Source organism: Podarcis vaucheri, assembly GCF_965113315.1.
Source record: "Podarcis vaucheri genome assembly, chromosome: Z".
NCBI classification, from domain to species: domain Eukaryota; kingdom Metazoa; phylum Chordata; class Lepidosauria; order Squamata; family Lacertidae; genus Podarcis; species Podarcis vaucheri.
The window spans coordinates 28,926,810-28,954,391 of record NC_138758.1 but is presented as its reverse complement, the minus strand read 5'-3'; the positions used below and the strand labels follow the sequence as shown (position 1 = coordinate 28,954,391).

The 27,582-nt window shown below is 41.6% G+C and overlaps 2 protein-coding genes across 2 annotated transcripts in view; one reads left to right on the top strand and one right to left on the bottom strand.

The window, feature by feature from the left end:
• Positions 1-23,831, top strand: part of LOC309523972 (ras-like protein family member 11A-like) — a 212,123-nt gene extending 188,292 nt beyond the window's left edge. Inside the window, exon 5 of the transcript XR_014215700.1 lies at positions 23,730-23,831. The gene's annotated coding sequence lies outside the window, so the exon portion shown is untranslated. The remainder of the gene's footprint in view (positions 1-23,729) is intronic.
• On the bottom strand, positions 283-21,063 carry CDX4 (caudal type homeobox 4). The gene is made up of 3 exons (XM_082208286.1): positions 20,512-21,063; positions 6,479-6,624; positions 283-5,034 (listed from the first exon to the last, which is right to left on the bottom strand). The coding sequence occupies exons 1-3, from the start codon at positions 20,981-20,983 to the stop codon at positions 4,780-4,782; spliced, it is 873 nt and encodes a 290-aa protein (XP_082064412.1). The 5' UTR covers positions 20,984-21,063; the 3' UTR covers positions 283-4,779.
• Positions 23,832-27,582: the final 3,751 nt, after the last annotated feature.

The following is a 27,582-nucleotide window of genomic DNA, read 5'->3' as shown; positions in this document are numbered from 1 at the left end:
CTCACCATGAACTTGTTACAGTAAGTGTCACACTTTTTAACAACAAAAGAGGTGCTGGTACTGAGTACCCTTGAGTACCCTAAAAGAGCACTGGTCAAACCTACCGGTAAGTTGCATTACAGTTTAAGAGTGCACTCCAGATAGCAATAATGGGAAACATCAACTAATAAAGCAGAATGAGATGTGGACAATCCAATATAAATCTACCCTTAATGCACTTTTGCTGTGTCAATGACATATTGCAGAATACACCTGCAGAAAAATCACCAATCTGGGTGGCCCGGCATGTGATAGTTTTTGGTAGTTTGCCCCCATTATTGTAAAAAATAATAATGTTTTAATAAAAAAGAATAATCTCTTGTTGGAGTGGACTTGGCTATTGGGTTGGACCCCAGCTGTTTAATTGTTTCCTCTCTGCTAACTTTTCTCCTCATAATTGCTCACCTCAAGCTGCCTTTGTCCCAGAGCAATGTGCTTCTAACAATAAAAATAGCTAGAGGAGAAAAAGGTTAAGCAGCCCATTCCTGCATTATTCCTCCATTTAAACTTGAAACTTCTCGTGTGTTTTTTGTTTTGTTTTGTTTTGTTTGAAGCATAACAGAAAGATACAGGTAAGTATGTGGTGTTCTAGTTTGGACCTCAACCTATGACTTTTTGAATATGGCTTTGGATGCAAACAGCGTAAGCTTCTTCCATCAACAACCTGCATAGAAATCTGTGCAAATAGTGTAAGTCAAACGTTTTGGCAGACTTTGGTAAATTTGAAATTGATTTCATCTGCTCTTGTATATCAAATTTAAGGATTTTCCTCTGTAACATCTTAACAAATCAAATACATGCAGTTAACTTAGGTTCAATTAAGATAACATGTCAAAACCATGGTGAAGAAAGCTTGAGGCTGCAATCCTATACCTATTTAGTAAATCCCATTGAATGTAATGGTGCTTATAGGGTCCTCGTGTTTCATACTTTATAGAGGACAGTTTCGAGGGGTTATCCAATCCATGTTTGGTCAGTGGTGCCATCTGGGCCAGATTTTGGGGCAGAGGTACAGGACCCCACTCAGCAGAATGAGCAGGAGGGCCCTCAAATGCAGCAAGAGAGCCTTATCGCATTTTGAGGTAAAGGAGTGCATATAAAGAGAGATAACACCATAAAACTATTAACTCCAGGGGATAAAATAATGTACAGTATCTGTTTAAAGATACCATTAGAAAGGAATGCAAGGCTTAGACTACAGCTGAGCAGGAACACAGATCACCTGGTTACACTCTTTCCTACTATGGAAATATGTGCCAGAGTTGTATTTGAAATTATAATTATTTATTTATTTGCATCTATACATGTAAATCAGAACATGCAAATCTGTGCCCTCTTATTTGATTATGTGTTTCTTCCAAGGCGACATGAAAGTGGCCACGAGTATAGCATTTCTCTGTAGGCAGTGCTTTTGCTTCTGTGTGGTGTCTGAAATGGCAAGACACAGTTTTGTCCAGAAGCTGCTGCACTACGAGTGGGGAGTAAATTTATGAAGCTGAGCAGACAGAATGTGAAAGCACACCTACAGCCCTGAGCCATGATTTTTCTTCGGTAGACAGATACTATTTATAGAATTACACTAACAAGTTATAACATTGTATGGTCTACATTTAGCAAATCCTGGTTAAGTTTCCAAATGATAGTGCAAACCATAGTTTGGCATGATGTCTCAAATGAATCATGATATGAGGGATGTATGGTTCTTGAATATTGGGATATGTCAAGGCTTGAAGTGGGAACTCATGGTCTGAGGCAGGTACCAGGGATTAGGTGCACTCAAGTCACAGAATGCTTTTCAGATACAGAAAGAAATAGCATTCAACATCAGCCCCTGAGATTAAGTGGCAGCAGGCCTTTGGTACTGCCAGGCCTTCTACAGCTACTAGGAGCCTGGCACTATGTCCTTGTCCTGGTTACTGACAGAGTACCTCCAGTGGTGGAGCTTTGTGCTCTGGCACTGGGGGCGGAGAGCAGGCGGGGCGGGGCTGGCGCATGTCCCGGGGGTGGGATGCGCCGCCCACAGGTGCGTGGCGCATGTTCTGGGGGCAGGGCGCACCACCTGTGGGGGTGGGATGCCCAGCGTGGGCAGGGGAGCAGCCGCGATGGTACCCCACTGGGATCGCACTGCCGGGGACGGGGCGCTCCCCCGCCCCCCTCTTCTTCCACCAGTGATCACCCCACAATTGGGTCAGTGGATCACAGGTAGGGAAAGGGGGGTTGTACTCTAGCATGCAGTTTTCCCATCATATCTTGTTGGCTGCTGTGAGAACACAGTGATAGACTAGATAGGCTTTTGGTCTGATTCAGCAGTCAAGCTCTTATATTTTTAATATTAAACTGAGAACTGAACATGCAGCTTCCAACACACTGCCCCGTTTCAAATACTAATTTAAAACAGCGGCAGCAGGAGGCCCCATTAGCTAAAGTGGTGCTTCAGGTTAAGAACAGTTTCATGTTAAGAACAGACCTCCAGAACGAATTAAGTTCTTAACCCAAGGTACCACTGTACTGGAATCTCACTGGAGCTAATTTCCCTCCAAACCAGGATAGAGAACATGTGACCCTCCAGGTGTTGGAATCCAGCTCCCATGAGTCCCAGCCAGCATGATCAATGGTCAGGGATGATGAAGGTTGAAACCTCGCAACATCTGAAAGCCACAGGTTCCTCATCCCTGATCTAAGCCATAGTTTAAAACTGATAATCTGAACTCAGCTTTTGTGGGTGCAGATTAGGTGCAGATGAGTATCACATTTAGTACTGCGAAGTATGGATGAAAATGTGGCTTCTCATTTGTCTTAAAGTGCCATTGGAAATACACATCCTTACCTCCTTTTGGCAGCTGCTGAATGTAGGTGCATACAACTAGGTATGTGCAACCCCTTTTTGCACAAGAGTCTCTCCTGTTCAACTGAATTTTAGAAGTAGATTTTAGTTAATAATTTAAAAATCAGAACTTGAAGAGTACCTCCCCTTCTCTATTAATTCTGGTGTCCAGAGCAACCCTGATGTCATTTAGTTGAGAATATCAAGACATGAAATCATAAGCTCCCGTGCAGATATGAAATAAGTACAAAATTAAAACCACAGGAATCTTGAATTAAACAATGGAATGGAACAGAAGCTGGTGATGTGCCATCAAACTTATTTCATGGCTTCAGGTTAGAGATGTGAAGACCCAGGAAAAAAAATAAAACAAAACAGTTTTATTTCTTCTACCCTCCCCCCAAGCCTTTCCCTTCCCCACGACATGTGAAAGGATAGATAAGTTTGTTTCAACCTGGGCAAACCTTAAGCTTTTAGAAGTCCATGATAAATACAATGACAAATATGAAGAAACAGAAACTGATTGTGGTGGCTCAGAAAAAGAGGTTGATTAAAATTCATGTAATATCCCTCCTTGCTTTGTCACAGTTCTGTTTATGGATATGAATGCTTTATGTCTGCTTCACATTGTGGAGGACTGTAGGAGACACAGGGTGGTAGTCAGTGCTAACCCTGCTCACGGTAGACCCAATACTAACTTAGCTACATTACTTTCAGTGGGTCTACTCTGAATAGGACTTTAATAATTTTCAGATTACACAAACATTTTCGTTTACTATAATGTTGGTGGTTTCTCCTGTTCCTGGGAGTGGGGAGGTTCCACCTTTTCCTTATAAACTGGAAAAATTGGGGGGGGGGTGCTAGGTTGATTACAGCTCAGCAGTTGTAGCTCCATTTGTAATTAAAAATAATAATTAAGACGTAAATTCAATTTGTAATTATTAACCCAAAATTATTAACTTTTAATATACTGTACCAAACACAATAATTTAATGGCAAACCTATCCCCCCCCCCCAATTTCCCCATGGATTCAAATATCCGGAAACTTTACATCTGAAACATCCAATCAGCAAAAAGTTGGCTGGTGTGTAACCTCCACACTAAAAAGCAACATCTGCATTTGGACAAGCCATTGTGCAAACTCAGCAAATTTGCACAGTGTCCTTATTTTGCAAAATTTATTGCTGGTCATGACAAGGAACAAGGAGTTTGCCCTCAAGCACTGGAAATATTTCTTAGCTATGTGTCTAGGTTCTGAAATTTTATCAGGCATTGCCTGTGCACCTTCAGGCATAACTTTTTAGCCATAAGGACTAGAAACTTCTGCTTAAAATGAAAGTTGTTCTTAGGAAGCTGAATTTTGTGCCTAATACTGCACTGTCTACTTTTCCTGTACTTCTGCAGAAACACAGCATATGCCCAGTCCTGACAACAAGCTACACTGGCTCAGTGTAACCCTTCGTTTCCTTGTAATTGTCATTAGCTCCACCCTGTTAAGAGAACAGAATAAAAACATTCTAGAAAGAACAAATTACTGGAATTGCTCTGTGTAAAAATTATTCAGTCTCAAATCAAGCAAAGTATGGGGCTGCATATTTGGGGCATTTATTCCAAAAAAGTTTTTCCGGCCATAACCCCCTTTCTCTCTGCCCCTATTTCCAGACCACCTTTGCAGTCAAGAACACAAGGTTGCCAAAGAGCTTTTGCCATATCGCAAGTGACCTTGCCAAAGGATGTTTTGCTGTTTTGTCCCAGGCCTTGATGTGATGTGAAGTTCTCAGTATTTTACAAATGGCTGTTGTGATGCTGGGGCTGCAGAGTTGGGTCTCTTGCAAACAGCTTTGGCATTCCCGTTGTGAACTGTAGTGCTCCATGTACCCATGCTTTATCATGTTCTTCCTTTAATGCAATGACCTTACTGAGATGCCACAACTTGCTGGAGATTTCCATTGTGCTGTAAGCCATTCATTGGAAGAGGAGCAGGTGGTGGAGGTGGTGGGAATAAAGTACCAGCCATTTCTGAATGAGTCTGTGGGTCAGGCATTGGGATGGGACTCATTGAACCTGAGTCACTCTGGATGGAACTGAGGCTGCTGCCATCAAAACTTGTCATTTTCTTCTTCATTAATTTTCTTTCTTTGGCTCTTCGGTTCTGGAACCAGATTTTTACCTACAAGGGCAAATAATATAATGGTTTCAGTTGCTTACCACTAAATTATAAATGCATATGTCCTTCTTTGTATGCCTTTCTCTAATTAAATCACTGGGAAGGTGTGTGTTGCACATTTGGGTCCAATGTGAGGGGCAGCAAAGCAACAAAATGGATGTATTTGCCACCCTTTACATTTGTTGGCAGACTGTGACATCTGACAGGAAGGGACATACATTGTGCTTCTAAGAAGTTGTGTGCAATGTGTCTGTGCAAGCAAGCAGTGCCGTCTTTAGTACCCTCACCTAGCGTTACAGATGTACCACCCTCATTAACTTTTGAGTGAACTTACTCAAATTCTGGTGGCATCTTGTGCCACCAAGATGGCACCACTTCTAGATGCTTTCTGTTCATGTGTCTTAACAACTGGATACTCTTGCCCAGTGCTTTTTTTCTTAAAAAATGTTTTTTCCTACTCATATTGAAATACTGCTCCTCAATGAGGCAAAACATAGATTCACAAAATGTTTAGGGGTGTGCGTACCCCCATGTACCCCCAGAAAAAAGCACTGCTCTTGCCTCCCAGGCTCTGCGAGAGATATTATATGGGCAAGACAAACTAAGTCCAAGTGAATCAGAAGTTGAGAGAATTACAGTATTGCCTGATATTGAAATGAGGGGGCAGGTATGTAGTGTGCTACTAATTCTTACTGTGAGAATAGTAGTGTTATCAAACACACAATAGTCTTCCCATTTTTGAAATATTGAAAGATATCTTACATGCCTGCCATGAAAAGCTTCATCCAATGACTCCTGCATATCAAACTACTGTTAAAGAGGCAGGAGCAGGCTGTGCTGATTGTTTTCTGATAAGTTGGCAACAACTTGGGGAGAGGGGGACTCATACAGTAGTTCAGCACAAAACATGTACTTTGCATGCATAAAGGCTCAGATTCAGTCCCTGGCACAGGTGGCAAGTAATGGGAAAGTTCCCTACTGCTGCCTCTCAGGGTAAAGGGTGAGATAAACAGTGTGACCTGGTCTAAGGTACATTCCTATCTTTCCAACCTTAATGCAGCCTTTGCTGATGCTGTCCAGGTATGTTGGACAACAGCTCCGATCAACCACAGCCAGCATGCTAGTTAGCTTTTCTTAAAGCATACTTCATGCATTCCACAAGTTTTCACTCCCATTTCGAGCTTAAAACCTTAAAAATAACCATAGTCACCGTTTCAAAATCTGAGCACTCAATAAGGTGTGCTTAATACCTTGTTCATGGCAATTTTTGTCTATTTATAAATAATAAAACATTTAGACCACTTATTTATAAAACATTATTAAAGTAAATAGTCATGGTGAGTTGAACTGAGCCATTTTACACATACCTCCCTTGAAAGCTTTGCAGTTTTTGTTTTAACACCACCCAAATTTGGTCCAGTATTTTGTATTAGAAACCATACTCTACCTGTCTCTCTGAAAGTCTCAGGTTTGCAGCAAGTTCAGACTTTCTCCTGATTGTAATATATCTATTGTAATGAAATTCCTTCTCTAGTTCTAATCGCTGATGATCTGTGTAAACAACGCGGTACTTCTCTCTTGTTCTTGTTTTACCTGTTCAGAAAAAAACAAAAACAAAATACGCATAGGTATTTCTAAACCAGAAAATTTGGCATGTCTCATGTTTGTGTCTTGATTGACTGAAATATAGATGTATACATATATTATGGAGAGTGCCAGGATACGCACTCCTGCATACTCTCGCTTTCTTGACAGTAGTAGTTTGTATGTGTATACATTCCTGCATTGCAGGACCCTTTGGGTCCCTTCCAGCTCTACCATTCTATGTATGTTGTCCTAATAATGAACTATACAGAGAGAGAAATAAAGGAGGTGTGACTGTGCTTCTTGATTTCTCTGTGACTTTCAGTACCATTGATGATGGTATCCTTCTGGACTGACTCAGAATGGGAATTGAGGGCCCTGTGTCCCAGGGGTTCGAATCCTACCTAAGGGGACAAATAGTAGTGGTAGAGTGCTTTCTGGCTTCCTGGCAGTTACGCTAGGTGCTGCAGGGCACTGTTGTATCCCCAATACAGTACTATCCTTCCTTCCTTCCTTCCTTCCTTCCTTCCTTCCTTCCTTCCTTCCTTCCTTCCTTCCCCTTTCTTTCTTTCTTTCTTTCTTTCTTTCTTTCTTTCTTTCTTTCTTTCTTTCTCTTTAATATACTGCCCTTCACCTGAGGATCACAAGGCGGCTAACAATATAAAAACACAACAAATACATAAGATAGTAACAAACAAAAACAATGATCCCACCACCACCAACACACAGTTGAAAAGGCCATAGATTGTTTAACTAGCCAAAGGTTGGGGAGAAGAGGAATGTTTTCCCTGGCGCCTAAAGATTTGTAACAAATGTGGCAGGCAATCCTTCTTGTGGAGAGCATTCCACAATATTCTACATAAAGAATAGCATTCTATCCCCTGTGTGATTTAATATCTATATGAAGCTACTGTGGCCAGCCATTTGGAGTTTTGTGTTAAGGTGCCATCAGTAGGTTGATGACACTCAGCTCTATTTCTCCATAACATCTGAAGTAGGAGATGTCATGTAGGCTTTGGACTGGTGTTGGGATGAGGTGAGGTGAGATAAGCTTGAATCCTGGCAAGATGGAGGCACTGGGTGAGTGGTTCCTGTGGCTGAGAATATGGGCTATTGTTGCGTTCCTTGACATGGTTATTCTCCCCTTGAAGAAGCAGGTACACAGTGTAGCAAATGCTTCTGGATCCAGTGCAAGTCACTGGAGGCTCCAATAGCCTTAGTGGCTAGAAGCACCTTTTACCAACTGTGAATGGGGTGACAGCTACAGCCATTCCTCAATCTGCAGAGCTTGACCACAATAGTTCCAGCACTGGTGACTTCAAAGTTGGATTACTGCAGTCCGCTCTTTGTGGGGCTTCCCTGGAACCTGATCCAGAAGCTACAGTTTGTGAAGAATTCTCCAGCATGGTTGCTTACAGGAGTTAGATCCTGTCTGCATACACTTCTCTTCAGATCTGCACTGGTTTCCCATTTGAAACCAGGCCAGTTTCAAGAGGTTACAATTACAGTAGTTGCTTAATAGCTCGGGACTAGTTCACTGTTCCCTTTTTGGTGTCAGTCAAAGACATTTTTGTTTGGGAAAGCCTATCTAGAAATGTAGAAGTTACATGTGTTTCGTTTATTTTTAGCTTTTGTTGATTTTAATAAACATTTGAATGTTTTTCAACACCTGCTTTAAACCTATATATATATATATATTTGTATTTTTGTAAATCGGTTTTCTTACTATCAAGAGGATTTAATTTTTATTAACTGAAAATAAACAATTTCATGGATAGCTTAGTGGGTTATAGCTGATAATGCCAAGGTTGAAGGTTCGATCCCCATATGGGGCAGCTGCATATTCCTACATTGTAGGGGATTGGACTAGATGATCCTCAGGGTCCCTTCCATCTCTACAATTCTATGACTAAATATTTCTTTCTCAACTTTGTTTGTTTGTTTGTTGCATTTATACCCTGCCCTTTGGGGGGGGGATCTCCCAGGGCAACTTACCAAGCTCAGTACTAATACAGTTCCTGTCCTTAGGCTCAAGACATTGACACACTAGGGAAAATGAACGGGCAGGGAAAGGGAAAAACAAGCTCAAGCATGGGCTCTTCATGTTATAGTTCTTAGCAAACTGTTATATAGGTTATTTCTGTTTTGCCTTTTGAAAAAGAGTAGTTACTCCTCTGCTCCTGGATCTGATTGGTTTGGGTGGAGGGTGGGGGTGCAAGAAGCACTTCCTGCCCCTCCACCGAACCAATCAGATCCAGGAGCAGAGCAGGTGACTGTATCACTTTTATTGCCCACTCTTCATCCAAGGGCCCCCACGATGGGATACGTAAAAGCAACAGCACATTGAAGCAGCAGAAAGAGTGGATTATCACCCCACCTCACCTCTCCAAAAGCCTAGGCAAGGAAGTGAATCTTGACCTGTTGACAAAAGCTGTACAAAGTCGGTACAAGTTATACCTCAGAGGGTGATCCCCACTTTGGTGCTTCTGTTGAAAAGGCCCTCTAACACAGTGTGGAAAAATTAGCAGTTAAACCTGGTAATTATAGATGTTCTCAGTGCTCCAATGAGAATAGCAATGTGTCCATTACATTTTTATAGGTGTCTATAAAGGCTTGAGTGGGATGCACTATTTGAACTAGTCCTAAATTGTTTAATCATTCTACAAACCCTTTTAATACTGGCCCTCAAGACTCTCCTCAGGCTGCCCTCAGGACTTCCTAAGCCACAACCCTCAGCAGCCCTGCTCCATACCCTGTCTGGAAGGTGTCCTTGATCTCTGATAATGCCTCTTGACTGCCAAACTGAAAAATAGAGAGGGGTGTGTGGGTGTATGTAGAAATAAGCCTATGGTTCAAAGGCACAATTTACATTTGTTCCTCTGTCTACTTTTATCTGAGGCCCCACTCACCACTGTCACAACAAAACCAGCCCTGCAAGAAGAGAATGTGACTCTGTAAAAGGTTCACCATTCTTGCCTTCCCTAGTTCTTTACAATTAGTACCACTGCTTTACTTACTCAATATCATAAGGCAAATAGGGTACTATCTAGCCAAAATGAAGCACATTTGATCTGTTTGCTATGGGAGAGTTAAACATGTCCTCAAGCTCTGTGTGGATTCTGCCTGTGGATCTTGGTATTGTCTCAGATCTTGCATAAAGTTATTCTTCTTGAGGGAAACATTCAACCTCTACCTGCTTTTAAATAAGCAAGGAATTGTATGTACAAAACAACTTGTCGCAATTTGCCACAGTTACCTAATTTTCAGACTTTGTTTTGCTTGTGCAGTTTGTACAACCAGCCCCAGAAAAGTCAATATGTATTCCATTGAAATACAGTAAACAGGACTTAAAAGTGCTTTATTTGGGCTGAATTGTATTTTGCGTTTTTAAAGAAAACAATTGGAACATTGTCCCATTCATTGTTGTATGTGTGTGTTTGGGGCACGTGGTGGGGGAATATAGTGATTCCCAGTGGTTTCTTGGGCTCTAGCCCCTTTTTTAAAAAAACAGGTGAGAAAAGTTTTTGTTGTATCTTGTTTCAAAATTAATTATTACAATGTGCAAATGTGAGGGCAGAGCCATTTAAGTGTTCATTTGTAATCTTTTGTGGAAATCAGGCTGTTCTAAATGCCATGAAACTACTCACCTGATATTTGACCTGTATTAGGATACTCCTGTTATTTTACCAGTCTGTGACTCAGCCTGAGTATTGTGTGGGATGGGAAGGGGGTGGGGGAAGTTTTCCTATTGGCCATAAAATTCACAGAGTGTTTCTTTTGAACACAATAAAAGCAAAGATCGGGCCTCTTTATTTGCTGTGAAAATTGTCACTCTTTCCGGCAGTATAACTGCTAAATAAAAGGAAGAGAAGGAAGAGACAGGGATGCACATCAAAGCTGGAAGAGGTGTCAAAAGAGGGTCTGTTGCTTGACATGGCAGAGAGGCCTCTGAACTGAAGACAATGGATGTAAGGGGCAAGACATGGCGGGGTGGGGGATGCTCAGACCTCACAGCTAGTTTACAAAGCAAAATAAATTAGCATGAAAACTGCCTCTGGCTCACCCTGTCCTCCTTGCTTGAGAGTTGCTCCTGTTTTACATCATTAACATCCTCTTTGTCACATGAATTAGTCTATGTCTGTGACTTCTGCAGGGTGATAAAAAAGAGGCCATGTTGATATTCTCGTTTGTGTGATGGGGACACAGTTCTAATTATACACATTAAATCTACTTCAAAGCAACAAAGAAATGGTCCTGGGCAAAAATGTGAACGAGATCTGAAGCTCAACTGTTAGCATAGTGACTGATGTAATTGTTAAACTTATTATAGAAGTGGGGGATACGCAAATCTAGCCTTATTTTGGGTTGTATTCAAGTAAGTCCTACTTAGAGCAGACCCACTGAAATTAATGGGCCTAAACTAGGCACATCCATTAATTTTAATGGTTATACTTTGAATAAAACATATTTGAATACAGTCCATTGTTTTAACCACTTAATTCAAGGATAGGGAAATTGTGGGCCTCCAGCTCCCATCACCATCTCATCACTCCCATCACCATTGGCCATGCTGGCTGGGGTTGATGGGGGTTGGAATTCCAGCACTGTCTGGAGGGCCAAAGGCCTATCTTAGTCCTCATTTCCTTGAAACAAAGCTTTATAATGTTTGACTCTCATTCACTGCTTGGTATATGAGTCTCTCTTACCTGTCCCTTATTTATCCCTCCACAGTCAAAGTTTTAAAGGGTTTTACTGTCATTTGCTTATGCTATTCTGTGAGGTGCCATGTACCTTCATGGTATTAAATAACTGATATAGGACACAATCCTGTGGCAGATTCCTCTGAGCAAGCTCCCTTAAAATGAACAGCAGCTGTGGAAGAAGAGCTAACATAATATGAGGTCTTCATGGAGAATTGCACTCTTAGCTTGTTGATAAATGGAAGTATATGGAGGTGGGACCATCTCCTTATACTTTCTGCTTTCATGCCCTTTTCTCCAAATTAGACTACTGCAATGGGCTGTGCATGAGGCTGGCACTGAAGACTACTTGGGAAATGTAGCTGTCCCCCCCCCAAAAAAAATAGAGTACTATATTGCTGGGCAGCAATATATACAGTGGTACCTCTGGTTACAAACTTAATTCATTCCGGAGGTCCGTTCTTAACCTGAACCGTTCTTAACCTGAGGTACCACTTTAGCTAACGGGGCCTCCTGCTGCTGCCACCACGCGATTTCTGTTCTCATTCTGAGGTAAAGTTCTTAACCCGATGCTAACTTCCGGGTTAGCAGAGACTGTAAACTGAACTGTTTGTAACCCAAGGTGTTTGTAACCCGAGGTACCACTGTATTGCCAATTTTGGAGCTTAACTTATTGTCTGTTTCTGAGCACAATTCATTGTGCTGTTGGTTTTAATCTTTAAACCACTATTGTTTTAACAATTTTTATATGTGCAGTTGTTTTAGCTTAAATTTGTTTTCATTGTATTGTGAAATTGCTTTTATGTATTGCATAAGAAGCTATTAATAAATTAAATTGGTAATAAAACAATAGAATATCTCTGAGGCTGCCTACATCCACATGTGTCTGCTGACAGGTTAAGATAAATCTTAAGAGATGAGGCCAGTGCCCAATTTACGTATAAGCTAAACAAGCTATAGCTTAGGGTCCCACTCTCATGGGACCCCCCCCCCCAAATTTTACATTTCAAAATATAAGACAAAAAACAATTAAAATAAAACCTACATACAGCAACAAGTGTTTTGTAGGCTCCTATGATGTAAGTAATGGGCCCCGCCTGCTAGACTGCTCCCTAAAATATCACTGGTTAGATACCTATTAGGTCCCTAAATTACCATATAGCATATATTCAACACAAAAAGCAGTGACAATTTGTTGTTGACAAAGGACAGCTGGACATATAAAGGGCCCCATTACCTTCAGTAGCTTAGGGCCTCATCAAACCTAAATCCGGCCCTGGATGAGGCAGATAGAGACCAGGTAGAGTGACATGTTGGTGTTAGCACACTCTCTCTGCAGTTTTCTCACCAAAACACTGCCTTTTCCTTATCAGGCAAAGACTTTTATTTACCCAGACATTTTCAATGGTCTCAGGTTTACAATTATGTAGCTCCTGGGAGGGTGCCCCAAAGGCTATAAGGAAGCACCAGTTCTCTCTCCCAACGGAGAAAAAGATTCCGCCCCAGACAGGGAGAGCTGGTGTAAGGGAACCCAAACATGAACCCAAACTTGCCCTCCCAATATTAGAGGAGTGCTGGGATGGACCAAGCAAAAGCTCAGATCCAACAGCTTCCCACTCCAGTTAATGCCTCTTACGTTAGCCCTAGATTTTATTTCCTTCCCACTGTTTCCAGCAGGACAAAAGATGTATTTATTCTACATTTATTCTTACATTTATATTCTACTTTTCCTCCAATGATCTCAAGCTGCTGTACATGGTTCTGCCCCTTCCCCATTTTAGCCTCACAACACTCCTGTGGGGTAGTGCAGTAGAGACTGATTGCCCCAAGGTCACCCAGTGAGTTTCATGGCTGAGTTGGGGTTTAAACTCAGGTCTTCCAGCTCCTAGTCTTTAACCACACTGGCTCTATATTGGCTATTTTAAAAAAATAAAAAAATTAAATGACAAGAGCGCAGCTGTGGCCCATCGTACCAGGTGGTGTGCAGGAGGGCATTGGATAAGGTGGATGAATAATCTTCAGTAGTTCTCTCCTCCACCTTTGCACCACCCCTTCTGTACTATAAGGTTTGTATTCATCTTACTTTTACAGTGTAGATCCATTGAAATCAGTGACGATGACTAACTTGGTTTTATTAATTTCAGTGGGTCTACTCTGAGCACAAAAGTGTTTTGTTTTTTAAAAATTGAGTTTCACATATTATGACTGACAGTTTCCTTTTATTTTTCTTACAGCTAATAATACACAACCACCAAAATCAAATCAGCATCCCGGAGAGTTATGGGAAGGATGCAAACCAAAGCAAAGTATCATTTTCCTTAAATTACATGTTCTCAGGCCCGCTTTAGGATTACATCCCTAATCTACCTTTTAATCTGTCCGTAGACCTGATTGCATATAGTGATTCTTAAGTTGTTCTGCTTCTTGACTGATTTTTTTATAATTGTGGTTCTTAAAATTTGTTCTACAATTGGTATGCAGCACTGGAAAATTTATCTTAAAACATATTATAAAATTGTAAATTTATTTTGCAGATTCCTCCCCCACATTTTCTCAGGCTGTGTCTTAAATTAATATTACTATATTTTTAATCACTCAGTCTCATGTAGGTCTTTAAGGCATATATATATATATATATATATATATATATATATATATATATATGGGACGCGGGTGGCGCTGTGGATAAAACCTCAGCGCCTAGGACTTGCCAATCGTATGGTCGGCAGTGCAAATCCCCGCGACGGGGTGAGCTCCCGTTGCTCGCTCCCTGCTCCTGCCCACCTAGCAGTTCGAAAGCACTCTTAAGTGCAAGTAGATAAATAGGTACCGCTTTATAGCGGGAAGGTAAACGACGTTTCCGTGTGCTGCGCTGGTGCTGGCTCGCCAGAGCAGCTTTGTCACACTGGCCACGTGACCCGGAAGTGTCCCCGGCCTCTTAAGTGAGGTGGGCGCACAACCCTAGAGTCGGACACGACTGGCCCGTACGGGCAGGGGTACCTTTACTATCTATCTATCTATCTATCTATCTTGACAGGGGGTGGGGGGTAGGCTGACCAATATTTGTCTTTTATGTATCTTGCCTTGACTCTCCTGTTTCCATGTTGCAGCTCTGGATTTGAATTGTTCTGAAAAAGAATGGTAGGAGAATATATACAATAGGCATCTATTGTATCTATACTTAGCATTTATGTAGCATTTTAGAGTGTTCATGTTGCCTCACATATTGTACATTGTCTCTTTAATATGTACAACAACCACACAAGGTAGCTCAGTATTAAAAGCATCCTCATTTTCAAGAAGAGAGATGGTGGTTTCTCTAGTGAATTCATGGCTGAGGAGGCAAGATTTGAAACAAGGACCTATCAGTTCACAATATTAATAGTGACTGCACAACAAAAATAAACAGAGGCTTACAGCCAAGTCTCAGAGCATCTGCTTTGCATGCCAAGTGTTCCAGGTTCAATTCCAGGTAGGACTGGGAAATACTCCTCTCTGAAACCCTTGAGGGTTGCTATCAGTCACTGTAGAGGAAATATTAATCTAGATGGGGCCAATCGCCTGGCATGGTGCAAGACAGCTTCCTAAATTCCTGTCAGTATTGGCATCACAGTACAGGCAGCCCCCCATTTATGTGCGTTCAATATGTGTGCAATCATGTATAAATGCAATGTGGTGAACCCAAAAGTGACCTGGAAACGTCATAAAGACATCACTTAAGCATCACTAAAAGGGCAGAGCTGGTGTTTACAGTCTTTCTTAATGGAGTTCAGTTATATAAGATTTCACTGATGTGCGTGATGCCTCAGAATGTAATCCCCACATAAATGTATATTTTTACCTAAATCCTTCGAGAAAGGGGGCAAAAGTGAACCCTGGGCCAGAGAAAATGTCAAATTTAAAAACTTCAGAAAAACCTGGCTTCAGGATCAAGCCAAAGGCCCTTCTAGTCCAGCATCCTATTCTCACAGTGACCAACCAGATGCCTCAAAAGGAAGCACACTAGGAGAACCAGAGTGCAGCAGCAATCTTCCCACTAGTGATTGCCACCAACAGGTGTACATGGGCTTTCTGCCTATGACGTTGGAGGAAGTCTGAAAACTGCAAGTATGTGGAGATATCTCCACATATGGTGTCAAGGGCAATCAGAGCAACTTGTACAGAGTTACAGTTAAAGGACAAAACTCTTTTGTGTGTATTTTGGCTATGGGGAGCTAAAGTTTGCTATTTTTCCCTCCTGACTCTCATCTCTGCATGTGCTTAGGATCAGGAAAGCAACATAGGGAAAAGCGACAGTCCATTGTACAAGATTCCTAAGTTAAGAGGCCTTTGGGGGTAGCAGGTCTGATGGGAGAAGGAAAGAAAGCAGATGTCTGAAAAACGTTTGGGGGTAGATTGTTATGAGGGGCCCCACTTTAAATTGTATAATTCGGTATTTGAATGATTGTTATTAATAATTGTATTATAAATTGGTATTGTTATAATGAGGCTATTATTGGACTGTACTGTAATTGAAAACTAATAAAAATTTATTATAAAAAGACAGTATTCATCTATTTACACCAATCACATCACCCCCTATAATTTGCTAAGAGTGGTTTGGGAATTATAGCTCTATGAGTGGTAAACTGCAGCTCCCAGGATTCTTTGGGGAAAGCAATGAGTGCTAAAGTGGTATAAATGTGCTTTTAAACTTCCCACTTTCAGGAAACTCACTCTACATTTACCTTTCCGCCTACTGCAGAAAATTCTTGAGTGGGGTTGTGTTTGTATGCAGAGAAGAGGTTTGGTATCTACTAACAGACCTTTCAGTGATTTACAGTATTTTTTAAATTATTTAACACAATTTATATACAGTACTACTTGATTGTAAACAAACAAACAAAATCCCTTTATTGTTTATTGTTTAGCAGTAGTAACAAGAGAAGTCCCTTCTCTTAAAAATTGGATTTCCTGAAACCGATAATGGATTAACAATCCCTGGAAATATTGCATTAAGGCCTGCAAGAAAACAAAGGAGGGAGGGAATGGTAATAGGAAGCACACACACATATATACACAATGCTAGCTCTTGACCTAATATCCATGGAATACTGGTTTTTTGGACTGTGATTGTTACACCTAAACTGGGCCTCTTTATGCACTATTTTGCACCTGACTCTGTTTGGTGAACTTTAAGATTCTGGTAGAAAACAAAGCAGATCCCAGGGAAAAGACACAGGCACATGGCATGGACCAAGTTTCTCCTCACCATGAGGCTGTACCTTGAAAAAACCCATAAACCTCATACAGCAGCAGCAGAGGAAGATCTGGAGTAAAGTGAGCACGAGAGTGTAAGAAGTGTCCTGCTGGATCAGGCCAATGGCCCATCTAGTCCAGCATCTTGTTCTTACAGTGGCCAACTAGATACCCATGGGAAGCCTGCAAGCAGGACCTGAACTCCACGGTGCCTTCTCCATTGTGGCATGAGAAGGTGGCACCAATAATGAAATGTGATGGCAAAAGGGTGGAGGTCCAATGTACAAACCAAAACAATAGGCTCTCTGCATTTGAAGGGGATATTTATTATTTAAAGGCAGGTCTGTTCTCTCTGGGCAAACATACTCCAAAAGAAGTGCTCAGCTTCTGGTCAAACTGTCTTGCAGAGAAAGCTAGCCAGTGTTAACACTCATCAAGGAACCCCTGATAAACTTCTTGAAAGCCCACAATACCCTTGAAAGCAGTTTGACAACCTCTGACCTAATACTTCTCTTTTCACAGGGGAGCATCTGCCACTGCTGGTACTAAATAAACTATATAAAGCAATTGAACCAAATAGGAGAAGTTTGGCCATCTGCTATGTTAACTACCAAGTCTTTGTAGCAGTATATGCTTGACAGAAAGTCAAAAATTTACAAGGCATGCATCATATTGGTTTTGTCATATTTGACAAATAAATCTGAAAGCTCTGACTGCTAACAGGCTAACAGATGACTTGATGTTGACCACAAACACAAAGTCTGTCTGCATGTGTCTACCTTGTTGTAGTGGCTATCTAAGACTGCAGCGGGCAGCACTTAGAAACTTAGCTCAGTAAAGACATTTTATAAGGAAACTGGTGAGAATTGGGTCAGATAACTAGCTCTAAAAGGTTCTGTTCTCAAGAGTATATACCAAGGGGGGGGGGAATTGTGTTTCTAATTGGTTGTAGGTTCCATTTGGATTCTTTCCAGAAGATCCAATCTCTTTCTCAAGGTCAAAGCAGAGCTCAGTTCTGGAAAATAATAATAATCTAAAAAAATATTGACAAGCTGCTTTCCAGAGTTAGTTATCACCTAATTCCGTATAGCACAGTGGAGGAAAAATGCTCAATAGTAACAATTTTTAAAATATGCTTTAACTGAGTGTTCTTGCCTTAATTGTTGGCCACTTGGATTCTGTACAAAGAAGAGCTGCTGATACTCCTGATGGTAGAGAGTATAGCATCCAAAAAGGGCATTTGAATAAGCACTTTGCTGCCAAATAACCTTAGGGCAGGTTCTATCAGCTGTCCCGATTTCTGGAAGCAAACAAGCACTGCTTTGTTGTGCACTGCTCATGAAATGTTCATGACACCTTGTTGGCTACTGCAGAAGACAGAATGTTGGACCGGGCAGCTCAATCGGTTCCTGTTTACAGGACAGTTCTTATATTATTAATTTGTTAGGTTCTAAAGGGCTCTAGCATGGTGTGTTTAATTTTAGTTAGAATTGTCTACCAATCTGGTTTTGCATTGTGAGACAGGAAGTGTTTATTTATCTTCAAGGCGCCACGAGACTCCTTGTTATTTTTGTTGCCACAGACTAAAACAGCTACCCCTCTGGAATTTGTTATTTTTGTTAACATAAAAATATAAGAAGAAAACTGCATTAGGCCAAAGGCCTGCCTCATTCAGCATCCTGTTCTCACAGTGGCCAATCAGATGCCTATGGGAAGCCAGCAAGCAACAGCAACTCTCACCACATGTGAATCCCAGCACCTGGTATTGGGACATACTGTCTCTGACACTGGAAGTAGAACACAGTTATTGAGCTGGTGGCCATCACATTATTGGAGCAAATTCCACAGTTTAGCCGTGTGCTGTGTGAAGACTTACTTTCTTTGTTGTGTCTGGTTAGATATATCAGACAGATCTAATTGTTCTATTGTATGTGTAGGCTGGGCACCGACAAGGAGCCATGCAGCAATATTCTGTGCACGTTTGCTTGTAAGTAAAATTCCACCCTGTTTCAAATGTGGCTAACAGCGCAATCCTAATCATGTCTACTCATAAGCAAATCATATTAATTCAGAGGTCTTCCTAGGTAAGTGGAGTTAAGATTGCAACCTTCAGCATGTGTAGGATTTGAGTCTCAGAGATTGAACTTCCAGAGAGAGGGACTGTGCTGAAACCTAAGAACGGCAACTCTAGGTACTTACATAGCAGCATTTTTAAAAGTCGGTGTGGCGGTTAGAGTGTTCGGGGAGATAAGGGTTCAAATCCTCACTCAGCTGGTTATTGCCTCTCAGCCTAACCTACTCCACAAGGTGTTTGTGAGGATAGAATGAGAAGGGAACCCATGAGTTCCTTTGACGGAAGGTGGGATATAATAAGAAGAGGCCTCAAAAGCAATGTAGAAAGTTATTTGAAAGTTATTTCAATAGAGACCTTTCCAGTAGCCTGTTTTTAGAGAGATACTTTACCACAATCCTTCACTTGGAAGAAATAATTTAAACCATTGATTAACCCCTTGAGATTTACGTGCCCCAGCATTCCATGAGGCTTGATTAACAGAAAGCCATAATATCACAGTTGAGCTCTTAGATGTTCAAATCACTGATCAGAGTTTCCTGTACTTTACATAATCAGCAAGGGATAATATGTTTACGCTACTGTTCTCATAACCAAAGGATTCAATTGAAAGCTAAATACATTTAAGTTTTGCAGTACTTAACACCCCCCCCTTAATAGCACTATTGTTCTTTGAAGGATTGCCTGCAAAAGTGTGCCTGGCTCATTTTGGGATCCTGGCATTATGCATTGTGTTATGGAGCACCAGGTATTGCAGCAATTAACTTCCACTGTCTCTTAATAGCCGTGGTCAAACCACACAGTAGCTGTGTGGATTCTCTTTTTAATGCAGCACTTTAAAACCAGAATTTTGTTCTTCATTGTCCATAGTAGTATAATTACTGAGTGTTTAGTAATCTGGCAGTTGCCTCCTCACACACACACCCCGCCAACACCTTTATTCTAGTCCATTATCTAACAAATATTTTCCTGGAGCTCCGAGATATATTTTATACAATTTTTATTTCACCAGCTTACTATTGAACCTCCTATGAAAAGATCAAGCTGGTTGTGTGTGTTAGATCCCTGCAGCCTCTGAGCATGCCTAGCATTTTAAAGTGAAGGATGACCTTTCATCTACTGTTTCCATTTGAAGTGTTAATGCATGAAACCCTATAAATTGAACATATAACCATGGTGTGATGCTGCAGACCTCCCTCTCATGTAGACCTCAGAAGATGTGAAGCTTTATGTGAATATAACTTTTCTCCTTCAAGACCATTTTAGTTTTTCAGTCATACAAGTGTGTAGAAAATGTGAGAAGCTTACTTTTAAATGAGCCATATATTCAATTACAGTGCTACCAAAACAGCGTGTTTCAGTCTGCTGTCCTATATGGGAGTAAGACTTAATTCCTATAAACAGGCATAAGGTTATGTTGAATATTTTTTAAAAAATATTTGCCGAATTATCTCATTTAAAAGACTTTGGGTAATAACAAACTAAACCATACTCAAAGTAGACCCATTGAAATCAATTAACGTAAGTCATACTCAGAGTGCCCCCATTGAAATCATTCACTTTAAGTCCATTTATTTCAGTGAATCTCTTTAAGTATGACTTAGATGGATATTACCCCAGTTCACTTTCAATTAAATATTCTCTTATCCCGCTCCCTAAAACCCGTTTCTGCACATTGCATGTGGTAATTATTTCATTATATTTGATCTTTCATGGATGTCAGAAGGACAATAAATCAAATTTGTACAAAAGCATAGACAACGTCTAGGGAAGCAATCTTTCTCATCTTGAGCAAGAGTTTTGTATTCCCTTGCAGAGGTGTGTGGGTGAGATGGCACAGAATAATGCTAGAGATTTCTGTGTATAGATTAGTCCTCGCCAACATACCTGTTGAAGTGGATTGGACTGTTTTCCTCATCCATTCGTAAGAGCTGTGTCTTTGACTGTGGGGAGAGATTTGCTCTGTATTGATTGTATTTACAGAAGGTAAAGCCCCTGATCCAGCGGGATTCAAGGAGTTGTAATCAGCAGAACTATAGGAAACCTGCCCGGGAGATGATCCATTCATTTGCGTAGCGGTCACAGTGTTGGAAGGTGCTGGGCCATAGGTATTCCAGTCTTCCCTTTGCAGGCCATAATGTGCTCCCCAAGCCCCTGAAGGTTGTCCACGGTGGTCTATATTTTGCATTGGATGGTATCCCATGTAATCTGCGTAGGGTGTTGTGGAGGCAAAGTTTTGTGCCGGCAGGTTGTTGTTGTTGTTGTTGTTGTTGCTGCTGCTGCTGCTGTTGCACCTTACGGATCCTGGATACATGCTGCCTTCTTTTTCCAAAAGATAACTCACATACATGATGCTCATACCCTAGCTTTGTCCTGCCAAGGCATCCTGCTTCTACTCCTTTGATGTCACACCCCCTCCTCTTTCTCTCACTCTCTTTTTCTAGCCCCAACTGGCTCTATGAATGACTCATGCTAGCCCTGAGGTCTCTTTACTACACATGATTAACAATAGTATTACCAGGTGCTGGGCCAACAGTTTACTAAGGTTCTATCTGATGTCACACATAACTGGCTGCTCTCAAGGAACATTTGCATTCAAATGAAGGGTTAGCCATCCCAACAACCCCACCTTGCTGCCAATTTGGGTGCTTCCTTTCTCACAGATGCTCCATGTCCTGACCTATTGTTTTCCCAAATCCCCAGACAGAGAGGGCACAGATTCCACACATTTATTTATTTATGCAAAAATAAAATAAATAAGAACAACAAGCATCTTATTCCATCACAAATGAGTTATGTATGCACTTGCTGCGTCAGACTAACACATCTGTCCCTCTAGAATTTGTTTTGTCAGTTGCAGCAAAAAGAGTCAAGAAGAGTCTTGTAGCATCTTAAAATCAACTGCTTTATTTTGGCACAACCTGTTGTCGACTGTACAACCTCTGGCATCAGACAAAGTGGATTCTTTTCTGTGAAAGGTTATGTATGCCACAATACAATGCTTAGATTACAAGGTAGGAAAGCTTCCACTGAAATATACTGGAGATTTGAATAAGGCCATCTGATAAGCAAGTTCATTTTTTTGGACAACTCTTGGGCTGGGATATTGCTTAGGGGCTTTTGTTGAGCTGAGGGTTGTTCCTGTTATTGATATTAAATTTTTGTATCTTTATTTTGAATCTTTATTATGATGTATGTGGAAAATTGTTCTATTTGATTGTGTACTTTTTGATGTTTTATTTACTGTTTATGACTACTTTTGCTGTGTTTTGAATTGTATAACTTTTTTCACTTTGAAAGCCACCTTGAACATTGTTTATATTGTGGAAAGGCGGCATACAAATAAAATGATGTATGTAGGTATTTATGTATGTAGTGCTTTTTCTGGGAGTACACATTTTGTGAATCTTTGAACTTTTGTCCATTTACTGTATTTATTTTTCTAGATTTGAACTATAAAATGGGGATTTTCTTGAGTCAAAATGAGAGTACCCCTAAACATTTTTTAAAGAAAAAAAATCACTGCCCCTAAACATTTTGTGAATCTAAGTTTTGCCTCATTGAGGGGCAGCATTTCAATATGAGTAGGAAAATGAGAGTACCCCTAAACATTTTTAATAGAACATCTGGGGGGGGGCGTGCTCGCACTCGCAGCTCTCTGCCCCTACCTGGCTCACTCACTCTCTCTCACTGCAGTGCTGGCTTTGCGAATCCGATCCGAGCCGCTGGGTCGCCGCCCACTCTGGAGGGGGTGGGTGCCAGGCGTGCGGTGCGGAGAGAGAGCGAGGGACTATCTGGGGGAGGGACAGTGCAGCGGCCGCCCAGCGCAGCGCTGAGCGCGGAAGAGAACCACACCAGACCAGACCAGGCAGCAGCAAGAAGAAGCTGGCAGCGGCGGCAGGTTAGGGGTTAGGGGGCGCAAATTACTTGCCTTGCCCCGGGTTAGGGGGCGCAAATTACTTGCCTTGCCCCGGGTGCTGACAACCCACGCTACACCGCTGCTCCCGACAAGACTCCAGAATCAATGAATTAAACACTACAGAAGCAAATTTGGCAGCCGTGTAAATCTGTTCGAAAGTCATTCTAGAATGCACCTTGAGGAAACAATCACAAGTCATTCATCCTGTGCTGGAATCCTGTTTGGAAAAGAACATCCTTCTCTAAACATAGTTACATTCCCAAAAGATCCTGCTTACTTCACATTTTCTAATTGTGGGAATAGGTGTTAAATTGGAGGTGTCTAAGGGCACACACACATTGAGTCAATGGAACAATTCACTACACGTTGAATGTGTTCAACAGAGATTTGCTCTAATGTGTCAGCTCATTCATAAAGGTGCAATTAAATATCACATCATTAAGGGACTGTATTTCCGCTCTAATTATCCTGATTATATTTTACTGGCTCATAAAAAAACAGTGCCAATACAATTCACACTTAAAAATCAACATATTTCTTTCTTGGTTGGTAGGAATCATCCTCCTGATTATTTTCAGCTATAACTTTTAACATGTTTAAACATGGAACTTTCTTGCATTTTTTTTAAAATGGCATTTTTATGAGATATTCTCATAATATCTAAGAAAAGCACTTTATAGAAAGCAACTCAATCTCAGTTGCTTCAATCTGTTAAAAGAGAGTTTGAAAGAGATGCCTCAAGACTATTTCAACTAGAATGTTTCTAAGCTAAGTTCAGCCTTCCAGATGCTTTGGACTACAACTCCCATCAGCCCCAGTCTCCACTCCAAAACATCTGGAGGGAACCAGCCAATTATAAATACACCGAAGCCCAGTTAACTACGTCATGTGATGCAAAAGTGTTTAACTTTAATTGGAACAGGGAAAAGTAAATTGCCACTGACAATTTGGCATTTCCACCATGTTTCAACTCGTTTGCACCAAGCTGACCTCGCCACTACCTCACCCCTCTGCCCCACAGTAGGTCACACTGATGCCATTGATAGGGGGTTAAGTAAGTGCCACCACCCCACAAACTGCCACCATTCCAGTGGTAAATTTGGGTGGAGTACCGGGTGATAATAATCATTTTGAGTCATTGATTAGGTAATGTATCACCTAGTGGTTAGAGGGAATGACACACCAGTGGCGTAGCGTGGGTTGTCAGCACCCGGGGCAAGGCAAGTAATTTGCGCCCCCTAACCCGTGGATTTGCACCCCCTAACCCGTGGATTTGCGCCCCCTAACCCTAACCCCCAGGTGTTGTGCCTGGTGCGGCCGGCCCCACTGCACCCCCCACGCTACGCCACTGGTCGGGAGAATCTTCATGATACATCTGCAAAGGTTGTAAAAACATCCTGTGCTCTTTCCGACTGGTGTCCTTATAATATTATGCTGAACGCTTTCCTGTCCCTACCAGTGGAAGACATTGGCATGGTGTGAGGAAATTGTTATGCATATATTCTTCACACAGTACATAGTTAAACTATGGAATTTGCTACCACAAGATGTAATGATGACCACTAATTTGAACAAGTCAAAAAGACAATCTGGCAAGTTCATGGAGAGAGGCTGTTAATGACTACTAGCCATTATGGTTATATTCTACTTCTACTGTCCGAGGCAATCTGTTGCTGGGAGTCACAAGTGGGGAGTGTTCAGTGGTACATCAGGTTACATAAACTTCAGGTTACATACGCTTCAGGTTACAGACTCCGCTAACCCAGAAATAGTGCTTCAGGTTAAGAACTTTGCTTCAGAATGAGAACAGAAATCGTGCTCCGGCAGCGCGGCAGCAGCAGGAGGCCCCATTAGCTAAAGTGGTGCTTCAGGTTAAGAACAGTTTCAGGTTAAGAACAGACCTCTGGAATGAATTAAGTACTTAACCTGAGGTACCCCTGTACTATTGTGCTCAGGTCCTGCTTGTAGGATTTCCAGGAAAGGTATCTGACTGGCTACTTTGAGAACAGGATGTTGGACTAGATGCTCCTTTGACTTGGCCTAGTTGAGCTCTTCTTACATTTTGTTTACCTGGACAAATAGCTAAGTCTTCATTCAGATGATGCTGAAAACCCATAGGAGTTTCCAGGGCCAGCACTACCACGAGCCTTTCTGAAATAGTCACCTCAAGCAACACTCTGGGAGAGATGGCAGATCTAAGGGTCTTAGTTGATCACAAGCTTGGCATGAGTGAACAGTGTGATGCAGCAGCAAAGCAAGCATCAACAGAAGTGTAGTCTCTATTTTCAAATATCTATAGGGCTGTCACATGGAGGATGGAGCAATTTGTTTTCTTCTGCTCTGGAGAGTAGGATTAGAACCAACGGTTTCAAGTTACAAGAAAGAAGATTCCGACTAAACTTCAGGAAGAACATTCTGACTGTAAGAGTTGTTTGACAGTGGAACAGATCCCACAAGAGTTGGTGGACTCTCCTTCCTTGGAGGTTTCTAAGCAGAGGTTGGGTGGCCATGTCTCATGTATGATCTAGTTGAGATTCCTGCATTGCAGGGGGATGGACTAGATGACCCTCAAGGTAAAAATAATAATGTGTTATTCTTATTTCCCTTGCTTTCATATGTATACACCATAAGAACAGAGATATGATTAAAAATAAAATATCATAAAACAAAAGAAAATAGCATGGGTGTGTTGAATCTTATTGATAGTATTTTCATGTAACCAATACTACAGCATTAGCTGGAGGGATAATCCGTCCATATGCCTCCTTATTTGTAAATATATTAAACCATAATGCAAGGGGGGGGGGCTTTTTTGTTTTTTTAACTAGACCTCTTAGAGACTTTCAATTTATGAGAATTTTTCCCCAAGAAGGCTGTCTGCCAGACCCTTGAGTACCAAGAGTCCAAACTAACTAACTCAAACATTTTCCAGAATCTAGCTGCCTTTATATGGTGAGAGATGAGAACTATTTTAAATAATTAAATGCTTAGCATGGGGCACAGGATTAATTTTATTACATTTATATCCTGCTCATTCCTTTCGGAAGCTTAGAGCAGAGAAGCCCTACAGATGGCTCCATAGAGGCAGAATCTTTAAGCAATTACTATACATCAAATGGGGGACGCGGGTGGCGCTGTGGGCTAAAGCCTCAGCGCCTAGGGCTTGCCGATCGAAAGGTTGGCGGTTCGAATCCCCGCGGCGGGGTGCGCTCCCGCTGCTCGGTCCCAGCGCCTGCCCACCTAGCAGTTCGAAAGCACCCCCGGGGGCAAGTAGATAAATAGGTACCGCTTACCAGCGGGAAGGTAAACGGCGTTCCGTGTGCGGCTCTGGCTCGCCAGAGCAGCGTTGTCACGCTGGCCACGTGACCCGGAAGTGTCTCCGGACAGCGCTGGCCCCCAGCCAATAAATGTGAGATGGGCGCACAAACCCCAGAGTCTGTCAAGACTGGCCCGTTCAGGCAGGGGTACCTTTACCTTTACCTTATACATCAAATAGAGAAGCCGTCTCCAATTTGGTGTCTTCCAGCTGCTTTAGGACCACAATGCTGGCTGGGGCTGATGGGAGCTGTAGTCCAAAAACAGCTGGAGTGCCCCGATAGGAAAAGACTGAATACAGTGATCGTAATTCGGTTCAGAAAAGCAGAAATCATCTCTTCAAAGAGATACCGGATTGGAACAGCTTTAAATTTTGTGGTGTGTAAAATCAATTAAGACATCTAGACTTTTCTCACCCCCACGCCCAATTTCCTCTCTGGTTAAAGCAATTGCCCTCTCACAGTGCATTTCCCCACTGAGCGGCTCTAAATAGTTTTAATTGCCTGCGGATGAGAAGGATCAACCCCTGGAGATGTTTACTGAGCCTATACAGGTTTTACTCTCCCCTTGTACTAGCTGGTAGAAGCCACTGCTGGAGAGAGACTAGCAGACAAGACCATTACATTGTTCTGAGCCCATCTGGTAACACCCCAGTTCAAGTGGTCATATCCAGGGCCGGATTTAGGTTTGATGAGGCCCTAAGCTACTGAAGGTAATGGGGCCCTTTATATGTGCAGCTGTCCTTTGTCAACAACAAATTGTCACTGCTTTTTGTGTTGAATATATGCTATATGGTAATTTATGGAATAGGTACCTAAAGCCATTTGAACATAACAAAATATTTATTTCAATCAAAGTAATTGTTGAACCGAAATACAATTAAGAAGTATATTAATAGTGAAATAATTATTAAGCTCTAACTGTATGTAGGTTGTATTTTCTTCGTTTTTTATCTTATATTTTGGAAATGTACATCCAGTTCCCCCCCTTTAATTTTTTGGGGGGCCTCCAAGAGAGTGGGGCCCTAAGCTATAGCTTGTTTAGCTTATACATAAATCCAGCACTGGTCATATCAATTAGTTTCATTCTCCTTTTTTCTTTTGCTTGTCCTTTGTTCCCAGTAGGTCCGCACAGATACTGCTGTAGCACCTGCAATTTCAAATCTGTTTTATGTTGGAGCATCTGCATTAGAAAAGAAGTCTTTGGCTTTTTCAGAATTTGGAGCCACCTTTAATCTTCTCTCCCTTTCTGATATTCTGCTGTTTCCATTCCTCTTGTAACACCTCGCTGTGGTCCTTTTAGATGGCTTAAATCAGCCTTCAGTCTAGTGCCACTACAACATTTGGACCACAACTCCCATCAACCACATGGGAATTAATATAAGAGCATAAGAAGAGCCTATTGGATCAGGCTGAAACCCCACCTACTTCAACATCTTGCTCTCACAGTGGCCAACCAGATACTTATGAGAAGCATCCAAGCAGGACCTGAATGTTTGTGATTCCCAGTAACTGGTATGCAGGGCCACATGGCATCCAGCATAGCCATTGTGACTACAGTGGTACCTCAGGTTAAGTACTTAATTCGTTCCAGAGGTCTGTATTTAACCTGAAACTGTTCTTAACCTGAAGAACTGAAACTCTTTTTAACCGCCAGAGCACGATTTCTGTTCTCATCCTGAAGCAAAGTTCTTAACTTGAAGCACTATTTCTGGGTTAGCGGAG

Coding starts and splice junctions, on each gene's coding strand:
- CDX4 (XM_082208286.1), bottom strand. CDS start 20,983: ATGAGCATCATGTATGTGAGTTATCTTTTGGAAAAAGAAGGCAGCATG. Junction 6,625..20,511: donor AGTCCAATCCACTTCAACAG/GTATGTTGGCGA, acceptor TTTTCTGAACAG/GTAAAACAAGAACAAGAGAG. Junction 5,035..6,478: donor TGAGACTTTCAGAGAGACAG/GTAGAGTATGGT, acceptor TTGCCCTTGTAG/GTAAAAATCTGGTTCCAGAA.